The sequence below is a fragment of the Equus caballus genome, chromosome 25, assembly GCF_041296265.1.
Source record: "Equus caballus isolate H_3958 breed thoroughbred chromosome 25, TB-T2T, whole genome shotgun sequence".
NCBI classification, from domain to species: Eukaryota; Metazoa; Chordata; class Mammalia; order Perissodactyla; family Equidae; genus Equus; species Equus caballus.
The window spans coordinates 15,946,172-15,966,652 of NC_091708.1; the positions used below are offsets into that span (position 1 = coordinate 15,946,172).

Genomic DNA, 20,481 nt, shown 5'->3' on the forward strand with positions numbered 1-20,481 from the left:
TCTCATAATCATGGTTGGAGAATTTAACATCATTCCCTCAGTAATTAATAGAACAACTTGACACAAATCAGTGAAAATATAGATTTAAACAATACTATCGATGACCTTGACCTAATTGTTATTTGTAGAACCCAACAACTTCAAGTGCACATGGTACGTTCAACAAGACAGGCCATAAACTTCACCATAAAACTAGCCTCAATACGTGTAAAAATATTGAAATTATAGAATATTTTCTCTGACCACAGTGGAATTAGAAATTAATAAAAAGAAGAGAGCTAGAAAATCCCCAAACGTGAAAATCAAACACACTTTTAGTAATTTAGTAATCCATGGGTCCAAGAAGAAATTACATCAGAAATTAGAAAATATTTCAAACTGAATGATAATAGGGATACAATATAAAAAAAATTGTAGGATGAAGCTAAAGCTAAAAATATAATTTTAATGCCTTACATTAGAAAAGCAGGTCTACAATCAATAGCCTAAGACTTTACCTTAAGAAGCTAGAAAAAAAAGAGGAAGGTAAACCCAAAGTAAATGGAAGAAAGGGAATAAAATAAAAGCAGGTATCTACGAAATAGACAATACACAATAGAAAAAAATTAACAAAGACAAGTTAGTTCTTTAAGAAGAGCAACAAAATTGATAAACTTCAAGCTAGCCTGATCAAATAGAAACAAGATAAAATACAAATAACAAATACTCAAAACGAAGGCGGGCTCATCACTGCAGATCCAAGAGACATCAGAAGGAAAATAAGAGAATACCATGAACAACTTTATGCCAGTAATTCGACAACTTAGATGAAATGAATAAATTCCTTGTAAAAATACAAGTTACTGAAGAATTGTTTCAAAGTAAAGGAGATTAAGTAGAAATAACGACAAAACGCAAAGCATGAACCAGGATTGAATCCTGGATCGGGGGTGAAATTGTTACGAAGGTTATTTCTGGAACATTGGTGACATTTGAATATGAACAGTATATGATTAGTGTTGCATCAGTGTTAAATATTTTGAATTTGACATTTCAACGATGGAAAAAGCAGAAATGTGACGGTAGCTGCAGTCTGCTACTGTACAACCAAGAATAACATTGGAATTCTGTGGAATCAGAGGTTAATTTGAGAGATTACTTTTGATTCCAGAAACCGTTCAAGTAAAAACTTGAGGACTTTTGCACTGCAAAACAAGCTAGTGAAATGGAAAAAAGGTAATTCTAGGTAAGATTAAGTTCAAGCATGCAGATACGATTGAGTTCAAGGTACTTGTCACTTTATACTTTAGGATACACAGAACCTACGCTAGTGGGATTACCAGTCAAAGCAGCAGGACCAACTTGTCCATTCCCAGCTTTACAGTCACTAAATTTACACTGGAATGACTTCCATCTCTGAGTAGAAGGGAGTGTTATGGTAGACCAATACTCAATGAACTAGAAACGCCAGATAAAAAAAGAACATAAAAACTGATCATTTAAATATCCAATAACAGAAATATGGGTTGAATAATTATACAATATCCAGTTTTGAAATAATAAGCTATTTAGCAAATTTGTTATTCTCAAGACTATTTAAAGACAAGCAGAAATGTTCGTTATGTGAATGGGGCAAGGGGACATGATGTCACAGAAAATTTTAAAATACAGGAAAAAAGGTTTTTTTCATTTAGAAATATACCAGAATGTTAGGTGATTATCTGAGCACTGGGATAGAAATGTTACTTTTTGGCTTTCCGTCTGTCCCAATTGTTAAAAAAAAATGTGCTACCTTTATAATCAGAAAAATCACGTTAAAATAAAAAAAAAACAGATGAGAAGCCCTTTTTATGCTGCTGGAAATATATATACTGTTTATAGAAGACCAATTTCTACTAACTCTGAATGTCTATTTTGTTAGCAGGTTTTATGTAAGCATACTTGCTGAACTCAAAAGCCCAACTAAGTAAAAATTATTGATAACTTTTACATAGCAATCACTTAATTTTTTTAAATGTAAACCTTCTATAATGACATCACACGTTTGGTTACCTCAGTAAACCAGTTAGAAAATCTAAGTTAATCTTTTCAGGAAAACTAGAGGTCATTATTCTGACCTAGTTGTTGTACTGGACTGTGAACCAGCGACGCCCTCTAGAGTTCCTGAGGGGGTGTGCAGTTTCCCTCACCTGTTAGCTAAACTCTCCAGGACTAACTACTGTTGCAGAGGGCAGTATTTATCTCCCACCTCAATACCAGCATCCAGGGTGTCAAAGGATCAGAAACAGCCAAAATAAAACCAATGAACCAGTGAAGAAATAATTAGTAAAAATTTATTGTCCACACACCAAAAAGACAGTTTGTAAACCAGGAGCACTCAAACCAAGACATGGAATGAGGTTCAGGGGTATATTGTTACAAAGCAGCTTAAACAGAACAGCGAGAAGGCAGTGTCTCCAAAGTGACTGGAAATTATGCTAAATTCAGGACTAAACTAGTTTTGTCTGCTCAGGGAAGCTTCAAGGCTGGTCTCCCTCCGCCTTTGATTTTAACAAGGGCCATGTTACTCAAAACTTTATCAGCATCACCTAGGAGCTTTTCAGACATGCAGAAACTCAGGACCCACTCTGGACTGTGGAACCAGAATCCGCATTTTTGAAAGATCCCCAAGTGACTCATCTGTGTATTAAATTTTGAGGAACACTGCTCCAGGCTACAAAGGAGTACCTTCTTCCAACTTAACACTTATGTGAAGCCCGGTTTTGCAGTTCTCCTGCTGAAACCAAGTGTTTTTCCATCCTGCCCTTACCATCCCTTACTTCCATCTTGCCCTTTGCACACTGTTCTGTCTCCAGGTTGGAAGTAAAAGTTGTGTGGGAAATGAGATAACCAAATCCTGTACGTAAAATGCAAATGTTTCCATGCTGAACCCTTCGCACAGAAGCAAAAAAGATCTAACAGCTCCAGTGTTCAACTCCAGGGCTCTACTCTGGCACTCCAGACTTCTGAAGTTCTTAAATGTAGAGGTTATTGAAAATCTGACTGCCTGCTGATGACATTTATAGAGCATGACTGTATTGTACCTAATTTTTCTAATAAATTATTATATACCTAACTGACTTTTGCCCTCGTCAAAGCAGTCACCTTGGCAAAGAGAATAAATGAAATTTTCCTTTGTTTAAAACCTATCACTTTTCTCTCAGAATTATTAGAGCCAAGATAAGAAATTCCTTCTTCTTGTCTCATTACTCTGTAGCCATATCTAAAGTCTGATAAAAAATAATCCCTAATCACTTCCTCATTTAATCATTTTGTGATTTAGAACCATCTGGTAACTTGGTATTCGAGTAATATCCACAAAATTAGTACACCAAAGTCTGCAAAGACTTACTACCCTAGTGGATACTCACAGGTACTCAAGGCCACTTTTAAAAAATTACAGAAAAGATAAATGGTTTGAAATAAACATCATCTCCTTTGAAGAGAATATTCATTGAGATATAGAATCTGGCATATCTCTTATTTAAAAGAGTCAGCACTTAATAGTTGGCATATATTCTAATTTTTTCATTATCTATAATATTTAAACTAAGGAAATGATAAGGCAGAATAGCAAATTTCACCTTTAAAAAAATTAAAACATACAACTCACTTTAAGAAATCTACTTTAATTCCAAGAGACTCATCCAGAATGAACAGTATCATTTTCTACTATTTCTCCTCGTGCAGTAAAGCCAACAGTGAAACAACTTTCTATAATATACAATATAGATTTTTATGTTTCTTTTAAAATATCTCAGTTTCTTTGTCTATGTACTATATATAATACCATCTTAGATTTAAGAGTTCTAACAAAATTAAAACTTTTTCTTGCATCTACTCTTTTATGCCTATGAAGAATAGAGACCACACCTGAACACATAATGGCCTCATATCTTAAACCCAAGTTAACTAGTGTCTTCTGGAGAAGAAAGGTTTCATAAAATATTAATGACTTGATTCCATAAAAAAACAAACAAGTACAGCAAGTGTGAAAAAAGAAAATCCTGTTATTTGTCAATTCATGATAATATGAGGGAAAAAAGAGACAATGCATTCTTCTACAGAAAATGTGGGTTTAGAGAAGAGTTCTGATAGGATTTCACATGGTCAAGTATCCAAAGATTTGATAAGCAGCCCCCTCACTCAGAGGGAAAAAAAAATGATCTCAATGTGTTCCTCTTCTGAATTGCTCAGTAACCCCAAGTGATTTTTAAATTGGGAGGCAGATCACTGGCAATAAGTTCATCAAATTTAGACCTATCCTGAACAGGCACATTATAGAAATCAAGAACATCTCTGACCCTGCACATCTGATGAAGCCTGGAGTTAGGCACTGCATGGCCCAAGTCATCAGCTAAACGCGCCAAGAAATTGAACTTCAGACGAGCATCTTCCAGGGAGATGTCCTGCCACTTGCTGGGAAGAGATGAGCCAAAAACCTCCTTGACATGAGATTCCAAACGACTCTGGAGATCTTCAGGTGGTATGTACGCTCGGCTTCGTAAGGGTGGACACACTAAGATAGGCTCTTCCTTCACTTCTTCTGTGTTCTCAGCCACCACTGGCTTCTCTTTCCTGAAATGATCAAACAAATATGTGCATCTTTAGTTCACTGCATTAATGAAGTTAACAAGTTGACAAACACCAGACTTAATCTTGCCCGTCAATCTAAATCGACAAATAATTTGCACACTTACTACTCTTCTGGGCACTGTGGAGAGAAGAAAGAATAAGACGGGTTCCAGGCCTTGGAAGCTGATAGTTGAATTGAACTGGCACAGGCAGAAAACAAAAGCTCATTAGATTCTACACGCTCTAAGAATTCCCATGGATGGGTGAAGAGAGTAAGGTGTCTGTCTAGGATTCTCAGTCCTCCAAGATCCAAACCCAATCCGCCTCGGTAACCTCATCTCCCCCTAATCTATACACCCTCTATGCCCTACCCAAACTAAACTACTGTTTCCCATTTTCCTAACGTCAACTATATTGTTTCCCATTTTCCTAAGGTCATGTGTTAGTTCAAGTTATATCCTGTCTGAAATGCCTTCCATCACCACCAATTTCTCACTTCCCCTTTAAGTTCCAGGACAAAACTAGTCTCTTTCAAGAAGCTTTACTTGATTTCCCCAACCAAATATAACTGCAAGTTCCTCTGATTTCCTATAGCACTTTATATCGCTCTTAGAGCATATCGCATTCTACCTGAGTATTAATTTTATTTACATCCTACTTGTCTTACTAGATCAGGGTTTCTCAACCCAAACATTATTGACATTTTGGATCAGATAATTTTTTGTTGCGAGATGCTGTCCTGTTCATTGTAGGATGCTTAGCAGCATCCCTGGCCTCTACCCACTAAATGCCAGTAGCCCTCCTGTCCTCCAGTCTTGATAACCAAAAGACATGGTCAAATGTCCCTTGGTGAGCAAAACTGTCCCCGGTTAAGAACCACTGTGCCAGATTAAGAAGTCCTGAATACAGAGACCTGTTTTACTGATTGTGAGGTCCTTTGAAAAGTGCTTGAATAAGTATTGTTGAGTACATGGGCCAACGTGAGGGAATCTGCCTGATACACCATTTCAGTGCTTAATGAAATATTTGCTCGTGAACTGACTCCCGTTTTCCAAGGAGTTGGCATCGGATTGGGACTGGTCATCTGCACAGATAGAGGAAGCACCAGAAATGCACGATGTCTGGCCAAGAATATGGTTTGTAATGCTACTCCTCTTTGTCTACCCAAAGACTCTTCCAGAAATGTATCCCTCTTTCTGCACCGATTCTTTATTAGCTTCTCCCCATCTACTAGAGGATCCCCGGGGTACACAATATGCTGTAATATCTTCCATCTTTAAAGAAAAAAATTCTTCATGGACCTCATATTCCCTTCCAGCTTCCTTTACAACAAAACTTATCAAAAGAGTTAGTTGTGTATACTTATAGTCTCTACTTCCTCACCTTTCATTTTCTCCTCAAACTACTCCAGTCACATCTCGTCAGAATGAAATGTAATCCATTCCTTCCATCTCAGTAATCTCTTAAACTGCTCCAGTTTTCTTCATAACTTACCACTTTCTGAAATTATATTCTACATTTGTTCATTTTTTCCTCCACCAGAACATATGCCCTATGAGGACAAAGATTTGGTCTGTCTCATTAATAACTGTATCTCTAACACCCAGATACCAAGCATATAGTAGACTCTCTACAGATATTTGCGGAATGAATGAATGGAACACATTTGAAGGAGCTTTGAGAAATAATAACAAACACTGACCAAAAAAGGGGGGAAGCTAAAAAATACCTGAGCTGATAACAAAAATCCTTCTGGACTAAAGGAGTTTTTGTTTGAAATCTGAATGTGTACATTGTTCCCTGAGGTTCCCACAAATTTTGATATCCTAACATATCTGAATCAGAGATTTACCTTCAAAAGCTTCCACACGGCGCTGTGGGAAAAGCAGTGGATGGTGAGTTAAGAGACCTGGGTTCAGATGGAGCTGTGCCATTAACTTGTTTCGTGGCTTTTAGCAAAATATTCCTCTTTGTGGGGCCTCAGTTTCCTCACAAGTCAGAGGACTTAAGCTCTGAGAAGGGACTTTGTCTCCGCTGCTGTGTCCTACTTAGGGAAATGCTGGGCCGGAGCAGCGACTCAACGAATGAACAAACGAACAAAATGAGGAGGCTGCACTCCATCCCTGAATCTTAGAGATCTCAACACTCAAAATCCTAACGCGCTTTCTCAGCCGCAAGCCCAGGGTCCTGTCTTAATAGCACCACACTCCCTTTTAATTCGTCCCTTCATCCTGCTCACTTTCTCTCCTTACTTTCCGTGAATGTGACCCACCGACTACCCTTCCGCTTTACCTGAATCGAGACCAAAATTCTCTGCGGGGCGTCCCTGAGACTATCCACGTGAGGCCTCTTCGGGTAACGCCGGACACCCAGAGCGCCGCCATCTCCGAAGGGAGTTACAGACCAGAGCTCCGCCCCCAGCCGGCAGTGACGCACCAAGACTAGCCAATCGAGTGTAAGCTTAGTGGCAGGCGCTCCCTTTTTCTTGACTCACCAGGGGTTCCCTCTCCATTTGTATGCCGGGAAATGTAGTCCAGTAGCCATTGCCGGCGGAGGCCGGACCGAGGCGCTCTCTCAAAGCGTGACGGGAGTTGTAGTTGGTCGGGGTCCCGGGAAGGTTCCGGGTGACGCCTTCTGGTCCGGGGGCGGGCGGTCATAGCGCTTCTTGGCTGAAAGGAGGAGGAACTGGCAACGGGGAGGAGGCTCCAGCAAGGCCTGGAAGGCTGCGTAGCCGGGCAGGAGAGGGGGTTTGGGAGTTAGGGGGAGGCCAAATAGCTCGTGTGATATGCTGCTGGGGTCGTGACCGCTGGGGGACCGAGGCAGGACTTGGCCAGACCCATTCTGGAGGCCTCGCGTTCGTCGGGCCTATTCTCCCGCGGCCGGGTAGGCCTCACCGGAGGCTCCTCTGCGTGCGGCCGCCGCGCCTTCCTGCCCTGATTTTCTGTCCGGGAGATGGCTTCCCCGAGCCCCCCGCCGGAGCCAAAGGTGAGTCGCCCCTCCAGGTATCCCCGTTCTCGCCGCCACCGGAGCTAGGCCGCGCCACCGCCCCCCCAGCGCCCCGACCGTGGTCTCTAGGGCCAGCGCGGTGCGAGGAAGTACCCCCTAGTGCTCTGGGTGCGGTTCGCCTCCAGAGCGCCCACTGGCTCCTTTTTCTCAAGAGCGACTTGATAAATCAGCTGGAGAAAATTAGTAATGCTGCCAACTAGTGCTCTCGTTTGTGAGTTCTTCCAGGTAAAGCACCATTTTTGACCTTCCCCTGTGTCTTCTGTGCCTCTCACGATGCCTGGACCCAAGGTAGACGCTTACACAACTTCATGGAATTGAATTAAACAGGGTCTCAAGCCAGTGCAAATAGAGAATTGGAGCGGGGCAATGAGGAGCAGGAAGGTTGGGGAGGCCTTGGGGCAGTTTCTTCTAATGAAAATATTAGGGCATGATTGTTGAACCAGAAAAGCCTTAGCCTTAAGCCCCTCGTTACGGGGGACAGGGAACCAGTTCAATTATCCTGTAGTTTGAGGTGCCTGTCTGTTACAGTCGGTTCCCGGAATTGGGCCCCATTTGGAACTCGAAGTTACCATGTTCCTCCTAGCCTACCCGGCCCTGATAAGTGATTGCTTCTGCTACTTTCAGTGGTAGAATTGTCCTTGAGACAACAAGAACTGACTACAGAAATCATACTATTTCAGGGGTTGCTGACATTTGAGGATGTGGCTGTGTTTTTTACCCAGGAGGAGTGGGATTATCTGGATCCAGCTCAGAGAAGCCTGTATAAAGATGTCATGATGGAGAATTATGGAAACCTGGTGTCACTGGGTAAGAATCTGCTGTTTCTCTGAATCCAATATCTAAGGGGCTATTAGATACCAGACTCAGAGGACACTTGGACCAGTACCAGTACCAAAGCTGCTTTGTTCCAAAGTTCTGATTCAACCTTTTCAGTCATTGTTTCCATGACTCTCATCCCTAACATCCTTGCACTGACCAAAATACAAGCCTTTTTGGCTTTTTATCTTCATAATCTCATTCCCATATTGCTCTGTACTTTCCCTCCAAGCTCATCCTCCCACTGCTTTCCTCCCACCCCTTCTCACTCTGCCTTCTGGAGCCCCTGTTCCTCTTCACATAATGTTCCCTACCCCTCCTGGCCTTGACTGAAACCTGGCACTTTCCCAAGGACACTATTTCTCTGGCAGGGCCTGCTTATTTTCCCACATCCTCTTCCTTCCCCATCCTTTGTCTCAAGGCTGAAAGGGAGAAGTTATTGTTCTCCCAGCTTTTCAGTGCTATTCTCAAAGCATTAGTTTTCCATCTTCAAACCAAATCTTTCTCCTTTGAGGCCTCAGCAGTCTTATTCTACCCACTCAATTCCTTTTCACTATCATCTGTCAACTTTTTTTTTTTTGGTCCCTCACACATAGACTTTGTCATGTGTTCCAGAGTTTTCTCTAGGGTAACCCACACCGTCGATGATGCAGTCAATCCTTAAGCCTCACTGTATCTTAACCGTATTGTCTTCAGGGACCCTGCTTTCCCTTTTTTATTCAGCAGTTCACATCAATGGTCATCTTCCTCAATTTTATCATTTTGTTTAAGGCAAATCTTAAACCCCAATATTTTGGTCTTTGACCAATTATTCAGACAATAGGTATTTGTTGACTGACTAAACAGGGGTGACCGGAGCAGACATGATCTCTGCTCCTGTGGAGCTTACTATAATTGCTTACCTTTCTACCTCTCCTACTCCTTTCCTACTTTCATTCTTAATGATGTTTCCTGTTCCTCCACTTCGCTGATTTTTTTCCCATGCTATCCATCTCTTCTTGACTTTGCCTTTTCATCTAATCCATGGACCTGTGAATTATCACCAGCATGCTCTCTTGCTTTGTCATTATGCTCTGCCCATTCTGTAAACTTCAAATCCTATATTGGTTATAAACTGTGCCTTTCTTTTCTCCTACCTGAGTTGCTAAACACAGCAGGAGAAATTCTTTAACTGAAAGGATTCATGTCCTGTATATATGCCTGGCTTTTCTTCCTTCTAGTCTCCACTGGGTTTTTGCATCTCATCAAATTTCTTATCTTTGATTTGCTAATTCCCCTGTTCCATTTAGTGACTATTTCAAAAACTTAAAGTTTTTTGCTTGAGTCTGTCACTCAGTTGTGGACCTTAACTTTCGGCTTCACAGAGAAGACAGAGACCTCTAGACATGAACTCTCAACTTTTCTGCCCCTCATCTGCACACATAAGGCTCCTCCTGTCTTCTCACTTCTCCAAGAACTTGTTCATCAGTCATCTTTTTTTTTTCGCCTTACAGCTTCAGTGTCTATTCCTTCTCCCCTGGTGCCTTTATTCTGATGATAAGCATATTCCTGGTTTTTCCACTTGGGGAGAGGAGAAGGGGGAAAAAACTCTTCGTTGAGCCAGTCTGCCTCTTGCTATTCCTTGTAACCTGCAACTCATTCTCTTCACAGCCAAAGTTTATACGAGTAGTTAATGTGTGTTCTCTACTTCTTTACCTCCCATTATCTCCAAGCCCCTTTTCTTGCCTCTGCCATCCCCTTAAATTGCTTAACATTCATCTGTAATAACCCAGTTGTCAAATGCAGTAGACTCTTTCGGGACTTTATTTTATTCCGCCTCTCTATAGATAACTTGAAACTCTTTATTGCTGCCTTCCATTGTCTTGCATTCTCAGACTTCTGGTCAGTCTGTATACTTTGCTTGGTGGACCATATCTACACCTGGGGCATCGGCGACCACTGTGTGATGGTAAGTGCCAAATCTTTACCTCCACCTGAGAGAGGCATTATGGAGCCTAACTGCCTAAGTGAAATCCTGGTTTCACCACTTAGCCTTGTGACGATGGGTGAATTACTTCACGCTTCTGTGCCTGTTTCTTTTTTAATAAAATGAAGTAATAATAGCAGTTGCCTGTTAGTGCTATTGTGAGCGTTAACTGAGTTAATATATGTAAAGCACTTAGGACACAGACTAACATGTAGTAAGTACAATGTAAATGTTGACTGCTATCATCATCATCATTGTCATTGTCTTCTCTCTTGAACTCCAAATTCTTAGTCACCTCCTTTTGAAAACCATGTAAGTAACTCACACCTGGCAAAGATCTCAAGGGCCTCCTCTTCAGAATTAAGCACTCCTTTCTCTGTGCTACTGTGTGCACTTCCATTGTTGAATTTATCACACTGTACTACAATCATTTGTGTTATTTTTCTAACCAGACTGATTTCCACGAGAACAATAACTATATCTTTTTCATTTGATTTCTCTAGCACTTAGTACAGAGCAGGCATGTATTATATGCTTCTTAAATATTTGAATGACTGAGTGAATATACTTAAGACTCACTACCTCTTGACTAGATTATTGCATTAGCCTTTTGCCACCAGTCTCCCTTTCTTTTAATATACTCTCTTTACTGCCACCAAACTGATTTTGTGTTAGTTAATGACTTACGGCTTCTGATGATTCTTGATAGCTTACAGGATAAAAATCTTAATTGCTTCTCCTACATACTAGGACCTCCCTATATAGCTCGTGCCTGGTTTTCTAGCTTCATCTGTTATTTCCCACACAGTGCTTCCATCTTCAGCCATATCAGCTGCTAATTTTTTTTTCCAATATGCCGTGGTGTCTCTGAGTCACTGCCAGCTTTATCCACACATATGGTATCGTGGTAGAGAGAACCAGGCAAATGCCCAGCCTGGCCTGTCCCTGGTACTGCAAAATGTGAGTACCATATGGACAGAGGTGTGGCAGTGAGCCCATCTGTGATCTGCTTTCAGGCTCTCTTCTTTATTTTGGCGAAATACAGCTTTTCATCAGTTATTATTTCTTCCTCTACAATCTTCTCATCCTTCTCTATAGACTGTATCTCCATCTCCTTGATGAGAGAGCATGATTACTCGACTGTTCCGCTGTAGTGTTTTCCTCCACTTCATCGTGTTGCTTTACTTAACACAACGCTCTTCTAGCTGTGTAAATTTTGGCTCTTTATTTATAACTTTCATTTTCATGCTAATTTTTCTTTAAAAACTTTAATAACTTCAGTGGTGATACAGCTGACAGCTTGCTCTCTCAGTTCTTGATTTTTCAGTTCTTTCAATGGAAATCAGCTTCTTCAGTTTTAGTGACTTCTCTCCAGTCTACCTGAGCCATGTTGGACCTTGACAGAATTGGGAATTGATGTACCTACAAAACCTTAAACTCATTGTTTCTTTTCTTTAACTATTGTCTCTCTTCAATTATTTGTTCCACTGCTCATCCATTGAATAAATTGTTATCAAGCACTGTCCTAGCCCTAGGAATGCAAATTCTTCCCCATTCTCTCATTCTTTTACCGAGAAAACTTTTTATACTCTGTTGGATAGCAGGATTGGCAGCTGTGGTCCACAGGACGAATCTGGCCCATTGCCTGTTTTTGTAAATAAAGTTTTGTTGGAACATGGACATGCCCATTCCTTTATGTGTTATCTGTGACTGCTTACATGCCTCAGTGGTGGAGTTGAGTAGTTGCAGCAGAGACCAAAGCCACAAAACGAAAAATATTTATTGTCTGCCCCTTTTTAGGAAATATGTGCCAGTTCCTGTTCTGTCCTAAAGTTCAGGCCCCTGCACTTTACCATTTCCTTGCTGTCTCTCTCTCCCTTCAGCTACTGTATTATTAAAACTGATTAAAGATTATAGGAATCAACTCAAGCTAGCTTAAGCCAGTAAGAGAAGTTATTATAGGGACAGAGATGGCTCGTGGAAAATATGAGCAGGATTGCAACAGGACATCAGAAAAGGACTAAAATCAAAAATTGGCTCACTCTCAGGAAATCAGGAATTAACTCTTTGTACTCTGTTTCTTTCTTCTTTGCACACTAGTCTTTCTTCCTTGTGTCCACATGCTGCTGTTCTTTTAGCTTCTGAGTTGATAGGTTACAATTCTAGTCACATTCAGAATAACTAGCAATTTCAGTTTCAGTTCCAGATTCCTGGGAGAGATGCATTTTGAGTCAACTGTCTATTCTAGGCAACTTATCTGTGATCATAGGATGGGAACATGTAATAGAAGCATTGCAGACATCTCAGGAGTTGATTCTAGCTGTCAAGCCCAGATATATAATGGATGGTCATTTCTAGGCTGCTCTGTGTGGAAGCCCAGACTCACTTGTTTTCTTTACCTAACTGTTTGACCTATTTATTTTCTTGCCACTGCCCCTCTGCTTTATTTACTTTAGCAATACATCACACTGTATGTCTGGTAAGATAAGTCGTTCTTCTGTATGCTTTTTCAGGAATACTTAACTGGATTTCTGCATTCTTCCAATTGAAATTTAGACTCGTTGGGGTTTTTTAATTGGTTCATAGAATTTTGATTGGAATACAGTTAGCTTCATAGATTGATTTGGGAAGAATTGAGGTCCTTATAGTACTGAATCATTTCAGCAATTTGGTTGACTCTACTTAACTGTCTTATGTCCTTCAGAAAAATTTTATGATTATTTTGGTGAATCTTGCATGTTTCTTGTTAGATTTAGTCCTAGGTTTTATGGTTTCTGTTATTGTGAAGAGTATATTTTGTTTTTCTGGACTATTTACTAACTGGTTATTCTTGGTACTAAGAATCAATATTTACTTTATATATTAGTCTTTTGTTGCTGTTTCATTTAGTTCTTTGAGGAATTTTTGATAGAAATTCATATCTTCTGCAAATGATGATAATTTTGTCTTATTCCTTTGAGTAAAAGCCCTGCGACAAGGTCCACTGAGTAAACATTGTGAAGAGACTTGCCCTTGTCACAGGAATTTATAATCCAATGGAGGAGACAAACACAGACAGTTAAAAGTGCAGTGTAATAATAGCTGTAACACATTTATGGACAAGGGCTGTGAGAAAAAACAACAGCTAAATCTATCTGGTGAAGGCTTTGTAGAGGAACTGTTGCTTTGAATTGAGTCTTAAAGAGAAACCAAGAGTTTGCCAGGTAAACAATATTGGGACATTTAGTAAGTGAGATATGCAAAGAAATGTCATAAAAGATTATATAACGCAAGGAATTTGCCCACTTAAAGTGTGAGGGAGTGGTAGGAGACTGAATTGAGGCTTAGAGACCATGTCAGAAACTGCTGCCTATCATTGTATAAAGAGCTTTGAAATCAAAGCTTTGATCTTAGAGATGATGGAGTGCTCATGAATCTACAGGTGGTAATATGACTAGAATTCCATTTTATGAAGATATCTCTGAATTCAATGAAGTAGATGTAGTTTGGGGGCAGCCTAAAGACCAGAGCTAAGGATTATTAGATGGCTTTTGCAATCATCCAGGGAAATCATGGAAAGAAGGGAGATGCTAGAGAGTAGAATCATTGATTTTGGAGATTGATTAACGGTAAGAAAAAGGGAGAAATCCAGGTTGATTTGTGGCTTTAGGACTTCAGTGTAATGGCTGGTGATGCCTCTCAAGAGACGATGATTAGAGCTGGAGACAGACATGACAGCAGATGATGGTGATCATGTTAATTGTGAACCCTTTTTGAGACATCTCTAAGTGGTGCTATTCAGAGAGTGAGATAAGGATGTAAATATGGGTAACAATATCCTTAAACAGTTGACCGAGGAAGAGAAATACATGAGAGAAATGCAGTATTAGAAAAGGCCAGAGAAGAAGTAGAGAAGGAACTAGAAGAATATGATAGGATAGAAACCAAAAACAGTGTCAAGAGATGGGAGTAGTCAACAGTGTGAGAGGCTGCTGAGTAAAATAAGGACTGAAAAAATGTCCATTGTGTTTGTTATTTGAAAGTCATTGGTAACTTAATGAGAAGTTTCTCTAGATGTTGGAAACGGAGACCAGATTTCACAGTAGGTTGTAGAATACACTGAATGGGAAGAGGTTGGGCATGGAAAACAGTTAGGAAATGGAGAGCTACAGTGTTAAGGTTTCTTTCAAAGCTTGGATTTCATCAAGAGAAGGATTTCAGGTTCAAGATAGAGTTGAGCATATTTGTATTTTGGTAGGACATGTCAATGGAGAATACAGATTGAAGAAAGAGGAAAAAATGGTAATAACTGAACAAGCGCACAGACGAACAAGTGGGATCAAGAGAGGGTAGATGGATTAGCCTTGGATAGGAATGGGATATATCTTCGTGTACCATTGTAGATAATTTTACAGGTAGGGGGCAGAAAGTTGAGGGAGTTCTTTCACTCTTTTTTATCGTGTGAAAGAAAACCCAGTCCACTGAAAGTGAATTTGAGACAGACCACTGTAAGTACAATCATGCACCATGTAATGACGTTTCAGTCAACTGACCACATATATGGTGGTGGTTCCGTAAGATTGGTACCGTAGAGCCTAGCTGTGTAATAGGCTTTACCATCTAGGTTTGTGTAAGTACACTCTATGATGTTCACACAACAACAAAATCACCTAACACCACATTTCTCAGAATGTATCCTCATCATTAAGTGACACATGACTGTAGCCTACATAGAAATAAAGTTTCTACTAGTTTCTTAAGGGGATGAGAGAAGGTTTTCTTTGGAATAAAATAACTTAATGACTGGTTTGAAGTAAGTGAAAAGAAAATTCAAAGATGACTTCACAGTTACAAGACTGGAAAATTGAGAGAAAAGAGGAGGTCTGATAAAGGGAATTGTTTAGGGCCAAATATAAATTTGGTAGTGATAGAATCTTCTGGTGGAGTTATCCAACAGGCAGCAAGAGATAGAAAATCAGGAAAGGAGTCAGAGGCAGACTTAAGTGTCCTATATGCCACTCTTTTACATCATAGACTGTTATGTTATCTTTCCTCCAACACATGCAGGATTTTCATATCTTAGATGTCATGCTGACTTGTCAGTTGGAATTGGGTGGTTCCAATTTGGGTCTTAGATCTTTAGAGGAGTGAGAATCATGTATACTTCAAGAATGTGGTATGATTTGTGGTAGGTGAAGTCATAAGCTACTGCAAAGTTCTCTGTCTTTGTTTCTTCCATTAGCTCTGACCATGTTCCTTTATTTTTTTTCCATCTTTCTTTATCATAGACTCCATGTCACTTCAACCTATTATTTTTTAAGCCATTTTATCTCTTGATAAAGGACTACTTTACTTAATATTTTCTTTATCATATTATTTTCTTTCTTTGTTATGTTATTTTCTTTCTCCATTGTACTTGTCATCCATACCATTTGGTAGAGGGCTTCATGTTTTATCCCTGAATCTGGGATCATTACACAATGCCTGGAATGCTTTTGATTGCAATAAGTTATTGTTAATGAATGAATTGTTGCTTCCCTTGGTTTTTGTCTTTTATCCTTGTCAGCATCATTTTATGTGTTCCTTTATGTCAGTTATTTGGTGTACTCACATTCCAATAATGCTGTCTCATCCTAAGTTTTCCGGTACCTACTATTTTCTTCCTATGTTGTTCTTTCTTCCTGGATAGCATTCCTCCTACCACTACTTGTTTTATTTCTTTGTTTGCCCATTTTACCTCGCATAATTCACTGTTGATTTATCAGCGCTTCCTCCCAACTCTACTTGTTCCTACTAACTCATTCTTTGCCCAGTAATCACTCTTTTCATACCCCTTCTCCAAGAAAAACGTTTCATTTCATCAGATAACTAATACTAAATAATAATATTGATATAGCTTATACTCTTTGCCAGATACTGTTCTAAGTGCTTTATGTATATGAACTAACTTAATCCTCTCAACAGTACGATGAGGTAGTAAACTACATTTTATAGACATAGTAGATTAATTTATCTTATCTTATTTTTCTGACAGTTTCTCCTTGCTAGCAAAGAGCTTGGCTCATGTTTCTGTTTTCTTTGTATTATTCCAGATGTTTTGAACAGAGATAAGGATGAGGAGCCAACTGTGAAACAAGAAATTGAGGAAATTGAGGAAGAAGTGGAACCACAGGGTGTAATAGTTACAAGAATCAAAAGTGAAATTGACCAGGATCCCATGGGTAGGGAAACTTTTGAACTTGTTGGTAGGTTAGATAAACAGAGAGGAATCTTTTTATGGGAAATTCCAAGGGAATCTTTGACCCAGGAACAGAGAATGTTCAGAGGAAACACTAACATTATCCGTAAGAGACCAACTTCGGAAGAGAAATGCCATAAATGTGAAGAATGTGGAAAGGGTTTTGTGCGCAAGGCCCATTTCATTCAACATCAAAGGGTCCATACTGGTGAGAAACCTTTTCAATGCAATGAATGTGGGAAAAGTTTTAGTCGCAGTTCATTCGTTATTGAACACCAGAGAATTCACACTGGGGAAAGGCCATATGAGTGTAATTACTGTGGGAAAACGTTTAGTGTGAGCTCAACCCTTATTAGACATCAGAGAATCCACACTGGAGAGAGACCATATCAGTGTAATCAGTGTAAACAGAGCTTCAGCCAGAGAAGGAGCCTCGTTAAACATCAAAGGATTCACACAGGTGAGAAACCCCATAAATGTAGTGACTGTGGAAAAGCCTTCAGCTGGAAGTCACACCTCATTGAACATCAGAGAACTCACACTGGTGAGAAACCCTATCACTGTACCAAATGTAAGAAAAGCTTTAGTCGAAATTCATTACTTGTTGAACATCAGAGAATTCACACTGGGGAAAGACCCCATAAATGTGGTGAATGTGGGAAAGCCTTTAGATTAAGTACATACCTTATACAACACCAAAAAATCCACACTGGTGAGAAGCCGTTTCTTTGCATTGAATGTGGAAAAAGTTTCAGTCGGAGCTCATTTCTTATCGAACATCAGAGGATCCATACAGGTGAAAGACCTTATCAGTGCAAAGAGTGCGGGAAAAGCTTCAGTCAACTCTGCAACCTTACTCGTCATCAGAGAATTCACACAGGAGACAAACCCCATAAATGTGAGGAATGCGGAAAAGCCTTTAGTAGAAGCTCAGGTCTTATTCAGCATCAAAGAATCCACACCAGAGAGAAGACTTATTCATACAATGAAACTAAGGAAAGTTTTGATCCAAATTGCAGTCTTGTTATACAGCAGGAAGTCTATCCTAAGGAAAAATCTTATAAATGTGATGAATGTGGGAAAACTTTTAGTGTCAGTGCTCATCTTGTACAACATCAAAGAATCCACACTGGTGAAAAGCCCTATCTGTGTACTGTATGTGGGAAAAGCTTCAGTCGGAGCTCATTTCTTATTGAACATCAGAGAATCCACACTGGTGAGAGACCCTATCTGTGCAGACAGTGTGGCAAAAGCTTTAGTCAACTTTGTAATCTGATTCGACATCAGGGTGTTCACACAGGGAATAAACCCCATAAATGTGATGAATGTGGGAAGGCCTTTAGCCGGAACTCAGGCCTTATTCAGCATCAGAGAATACACACAGGCGAGAAACCTTACAAGTGTGAGAAGTGTGACAAAAGCTTTAGTCAACAGCGCAGCCTTGTCAACCATCAGAAGATCCATGCAGAGGTGAAAACCCAAGAAACCCATGAATGTGATGCTTGTGGTGAAGCCTTCAATTGCCGCATCTCTCTTCTTCAGCATCAAAAATTGCACACTACATGGATGCAGTAAATGTAGAGAAATGTTTAAGCTTAGTTTGACTTGAGACTAGGTACCCAAGTTTCAGTGTGGCTCAACATGAGTCAGATTGAGTGATAAAGCAAATTCTCCTTGGCCTCAGGCAAATGGTTTCTAAAGATTCTGTGAATAGTGATCAGCTATCTACAGGCAGTTGAAGACTTCCGTTACTCTTTGTTTTGACGATCATAAAAAAAGACTCAGTAATTTAAGTATCTTTAACAAATCTTTCAGCAGAGAGGTTAAACCCAGGTTCAGAGCACTTGGTCGTAATTAATAAAAGGAGAAGGACAAAGTTGCATTGGTACAAGGGAGCTGGAAGCAGCTGATGTTAGAAAACTAATTATTCAAAGAGTTCTCTGCCACCATCTTATATGGTGGTTCTTTCGGTTCTATGATATGTTTGGCTGTGCATGCCAAAGTCTGGTAATTAAGCATATGATTAAATTTTCAAGGAAACAAAGCCCGAATGTTTTTGTTTTTTGAAACTGGTATCCAAAGCTTTTGTTATTTAAGAAAGCCAGTCATTTGGTGTGTGAGTTAAAGAAAGGCAGTTCCAATGCCTTGTCGTTCCCAGATCTGTAAAATGAGTGGACCATTACATGTAAAGATTGAAGAATTAACAAACCCAGCAAAGGTGTTACCAAGGAACCTTTGGGAGTGCCTTTTTTTTTCCCCAAGATGGGCTGGAAAAGGTGGAGGAAGGCAGTGTTCTTTTTATGCCCTCCCATCTATGAAAGATATTTGTAGTCCTATGAAATAATCTTTTTCCTCCCCTGCCGGTAGCATGTAAAAGTGTACATATTTTGATTACCAAGAGTTCGAAATAAAAAGAACTGGAGTCTATGCTAGGAAGCTGAGATATTTTGGTATTGCTTTGGTTTTTATGGTAACTAGACTTTGCATGCAATTTTAAAATCCTTATTTCTGGCTCTAGGGCTTCCCTTAGTTAATGGTTGTTATAAACCTATTAATTCATCTGTTTTAATAATTAAACCTGTTTGGGTTTTTTTTTGCTTTGTGTAAGCGTTCTTTGTTACTTTAAGGTAAAATCTATCCTCTCTGATATATTACTGCCTTTAAAAATTAGAATCAAGGATTTAAGGGAAATTGCTCTCACTTGTTCTACCTATGACTAGTTACATTTTCTGGGATAGTTCAATTAAGGTTAAGTCCAGGTTCTTTAGTTTGTGAGTACAGAATCCAAATAACCAGAACTCTGTAATTCTAACTTTAATTGAGCAAAAGGCCTCCCTTTCTCCTATACCTTAGACATTGTAAACATCACCTCCAAACTTTCACCTTCCCATCTCTGAATATGTGTGTGTGCACATGTAAATCTGGATGTTATGGTACACGTGCAGAATATACCTCTCCATGCACTCCTGTATTCAGGTTAGGTACTCACAGCATACAGCTAAGTTTTCAAAACAGAGTTTGTAGCCCAATTAAAAGTACAAAAAAGGGGAAGTAACTGAAAATGCACTTGATTAGTCAATCAAATTATTCTCCTGCCCTAAATCTCCCCAGTTTTACTTATTCTGCACCCATGGTTTCCACGCCAAGGTCTCAACTAATAATGAGGTTCTTAGACCTGTTCTCTGTATTTTGAGAAACCTAATGCAAGGTGTATGTTTTTGCTGCGTGCACACTAAAACATTTCTTGGCTTTTTGCTGGAATTGCATCTGTTTCATGTATGATTATCTTGCTTAGCAGAAGCTCTGGCTGCTGCTGTTATTGTAATTTGGGGCCATGGTCACATGAGATACTCCTATTAAAATTACATAAATTTTAACATCCTTGGATGTGAACCTGGAGCAAGAGCTCAAAACCAGTAGCAGTGGAACAATTCTTGACTGTATTTACAATTCCTTGCTTATAAAAAGCATAGCCAAAAAGGTGAATTTTTTTTAAAGCAAGTTCATTGGAGTATTCACTGCTGTTTGCCAAGAAAATGATAGAAGTATGGAGAGGGCCTTAGAAAGGGATATGAAGTGCCTAGAAGAGGAGGGAAGGAGAAAGCAAAATTTCAAGAGGGGAGATGGCGTTTAAGATGAGACTAAAAGAGGAGTATCAGGAGAGATGAATACTGTGTGAAGCGGGAGAGTTGTGGGAGGAGCTGGTAACTATAGAGTGAACTCCCAGTTGCATTGTGGCAGGAGGTAAGGCTGCCAGGAAACAAGGGCAGATGAAGAGAGTTGTCATGCTAGAGAGAGAGGACTTTACTCTTCTGCTTAAACTTCTGTGGTAACATTTTCCTTATATTTAAAAGTATATTGTATGTGCATGAAAAGGGCACAT

General features: G+C 39.7%; 2 protein-coding genes across 5 annotated transcripts; one reads left to right on the forward strand and one right to left on the reverse strand.

The window, feature by feature from the left end:
* Nucleotides 1-2,290: 2,290 nt before the first annotated feature.
* Nucleotides 2,291-7,146, reverse strand: MRPL50 (mitochondrial ribosomal protein L50). Its single transcript, XM_023629767.2, has 2 exons — nucleotides 6,886-7,146; nucleotides 2,291-4,596 (listed from the first exon to the last, which is right to left on the reverse strand). Exons 1-2 carry the CDS (start codon nucleotides 6,975-6,977, stop codon nucleotides 4,212-4,214), a joined length of 477 nt encoding a protein of 158 aa, XP_023485535.1. The 5' UTR covers nucleotides 6,978-7,146; the 3' UTR covers nucleotides 2,291-4,211.
* Nucleotides 7,147-7,186: 40 nt separating this feature from the next.
* Nucleotides 7,187-19,191, forward strand: ZNF189 (zinc finger protein 189). Of its 4 annotated transcripts, none has more exons than XM_001504017.7 (3): nucleotides 7,187-7,578; nucleotides 8,322-8,406; nucleotides 16,453-19,191. In XM_001504017.7, exons 1-3 carry the CDS (start codon nucleotides 7,546-7,548, stop codon nucleotides 18,171-18,173), a joined length of 1,839 nt encoding a protein of 612 aa, XP_001504067.1. In that variant the 5' UTR covers nucleotides 7,187-7,545; the 3' UTR covers nucleotides 18,174-19,191. The 4 variants fall into 4 exon arrangements, with proteins under 4 accessions (XP_001504067.1, XP_001504065.1, XP_005605718.1 ...); XM_001504015.5 differs by having other exon boundaries at nucleotides 7,197-7,578; nucleotides 8,280-8,406; XM_005605661.4 differs by having other exon boundaries at nucleotides 7,245-7,578; nucleotides 8,325-8,406.
* The last annotated feature ends 1,290 nt before the right edge of the window (nucleotides 19,192-20,481 follow it).

What these genes read in the sequence shown, in the direction of transcription:
- MRPL50 (XM_023629767.2), bottom strand. Translation starts at nt 6,977, where the DNA reads ATGGCGGCGCTCTGGGTGTCCGGCGTTACCCGAAGAGGCCTCACGTGG. An exon ending in GAATTTTGGTCTCGATTCAG is followed by an intron (nt 4,597 to 6,885) that starts GTAAAGCGGAAG and finishes TGATCATTTCAG; the next exon opens with GAAAGAGAAGCCAGTGGTGG.
- ZNF189 (XM_001504015.5), top strand. Translation starts at nt 7,546, where the DNA reads ATGGCTTCCCCGAGCCCCCCGCCGGAGCCAAAG. An exon ending in GCCCCCCGCCGGAGCCAAAG is followed by an intron (nt 7,579 to 8,279) that starts GTGAGTCGCCCC and finishes ATACTATTTCAG; the next exon opens with GGGTTGCTGACATTTGAGGA. An exon ending in TGGAAACCTGGTGTCACTGG is followed by an intron (nt 8,407 to 16,452) that starts GTAAGAATCTGC and finishes GTATTATTCCAG; the next exon opens with ATGTTTTGAACAGAGATAAG.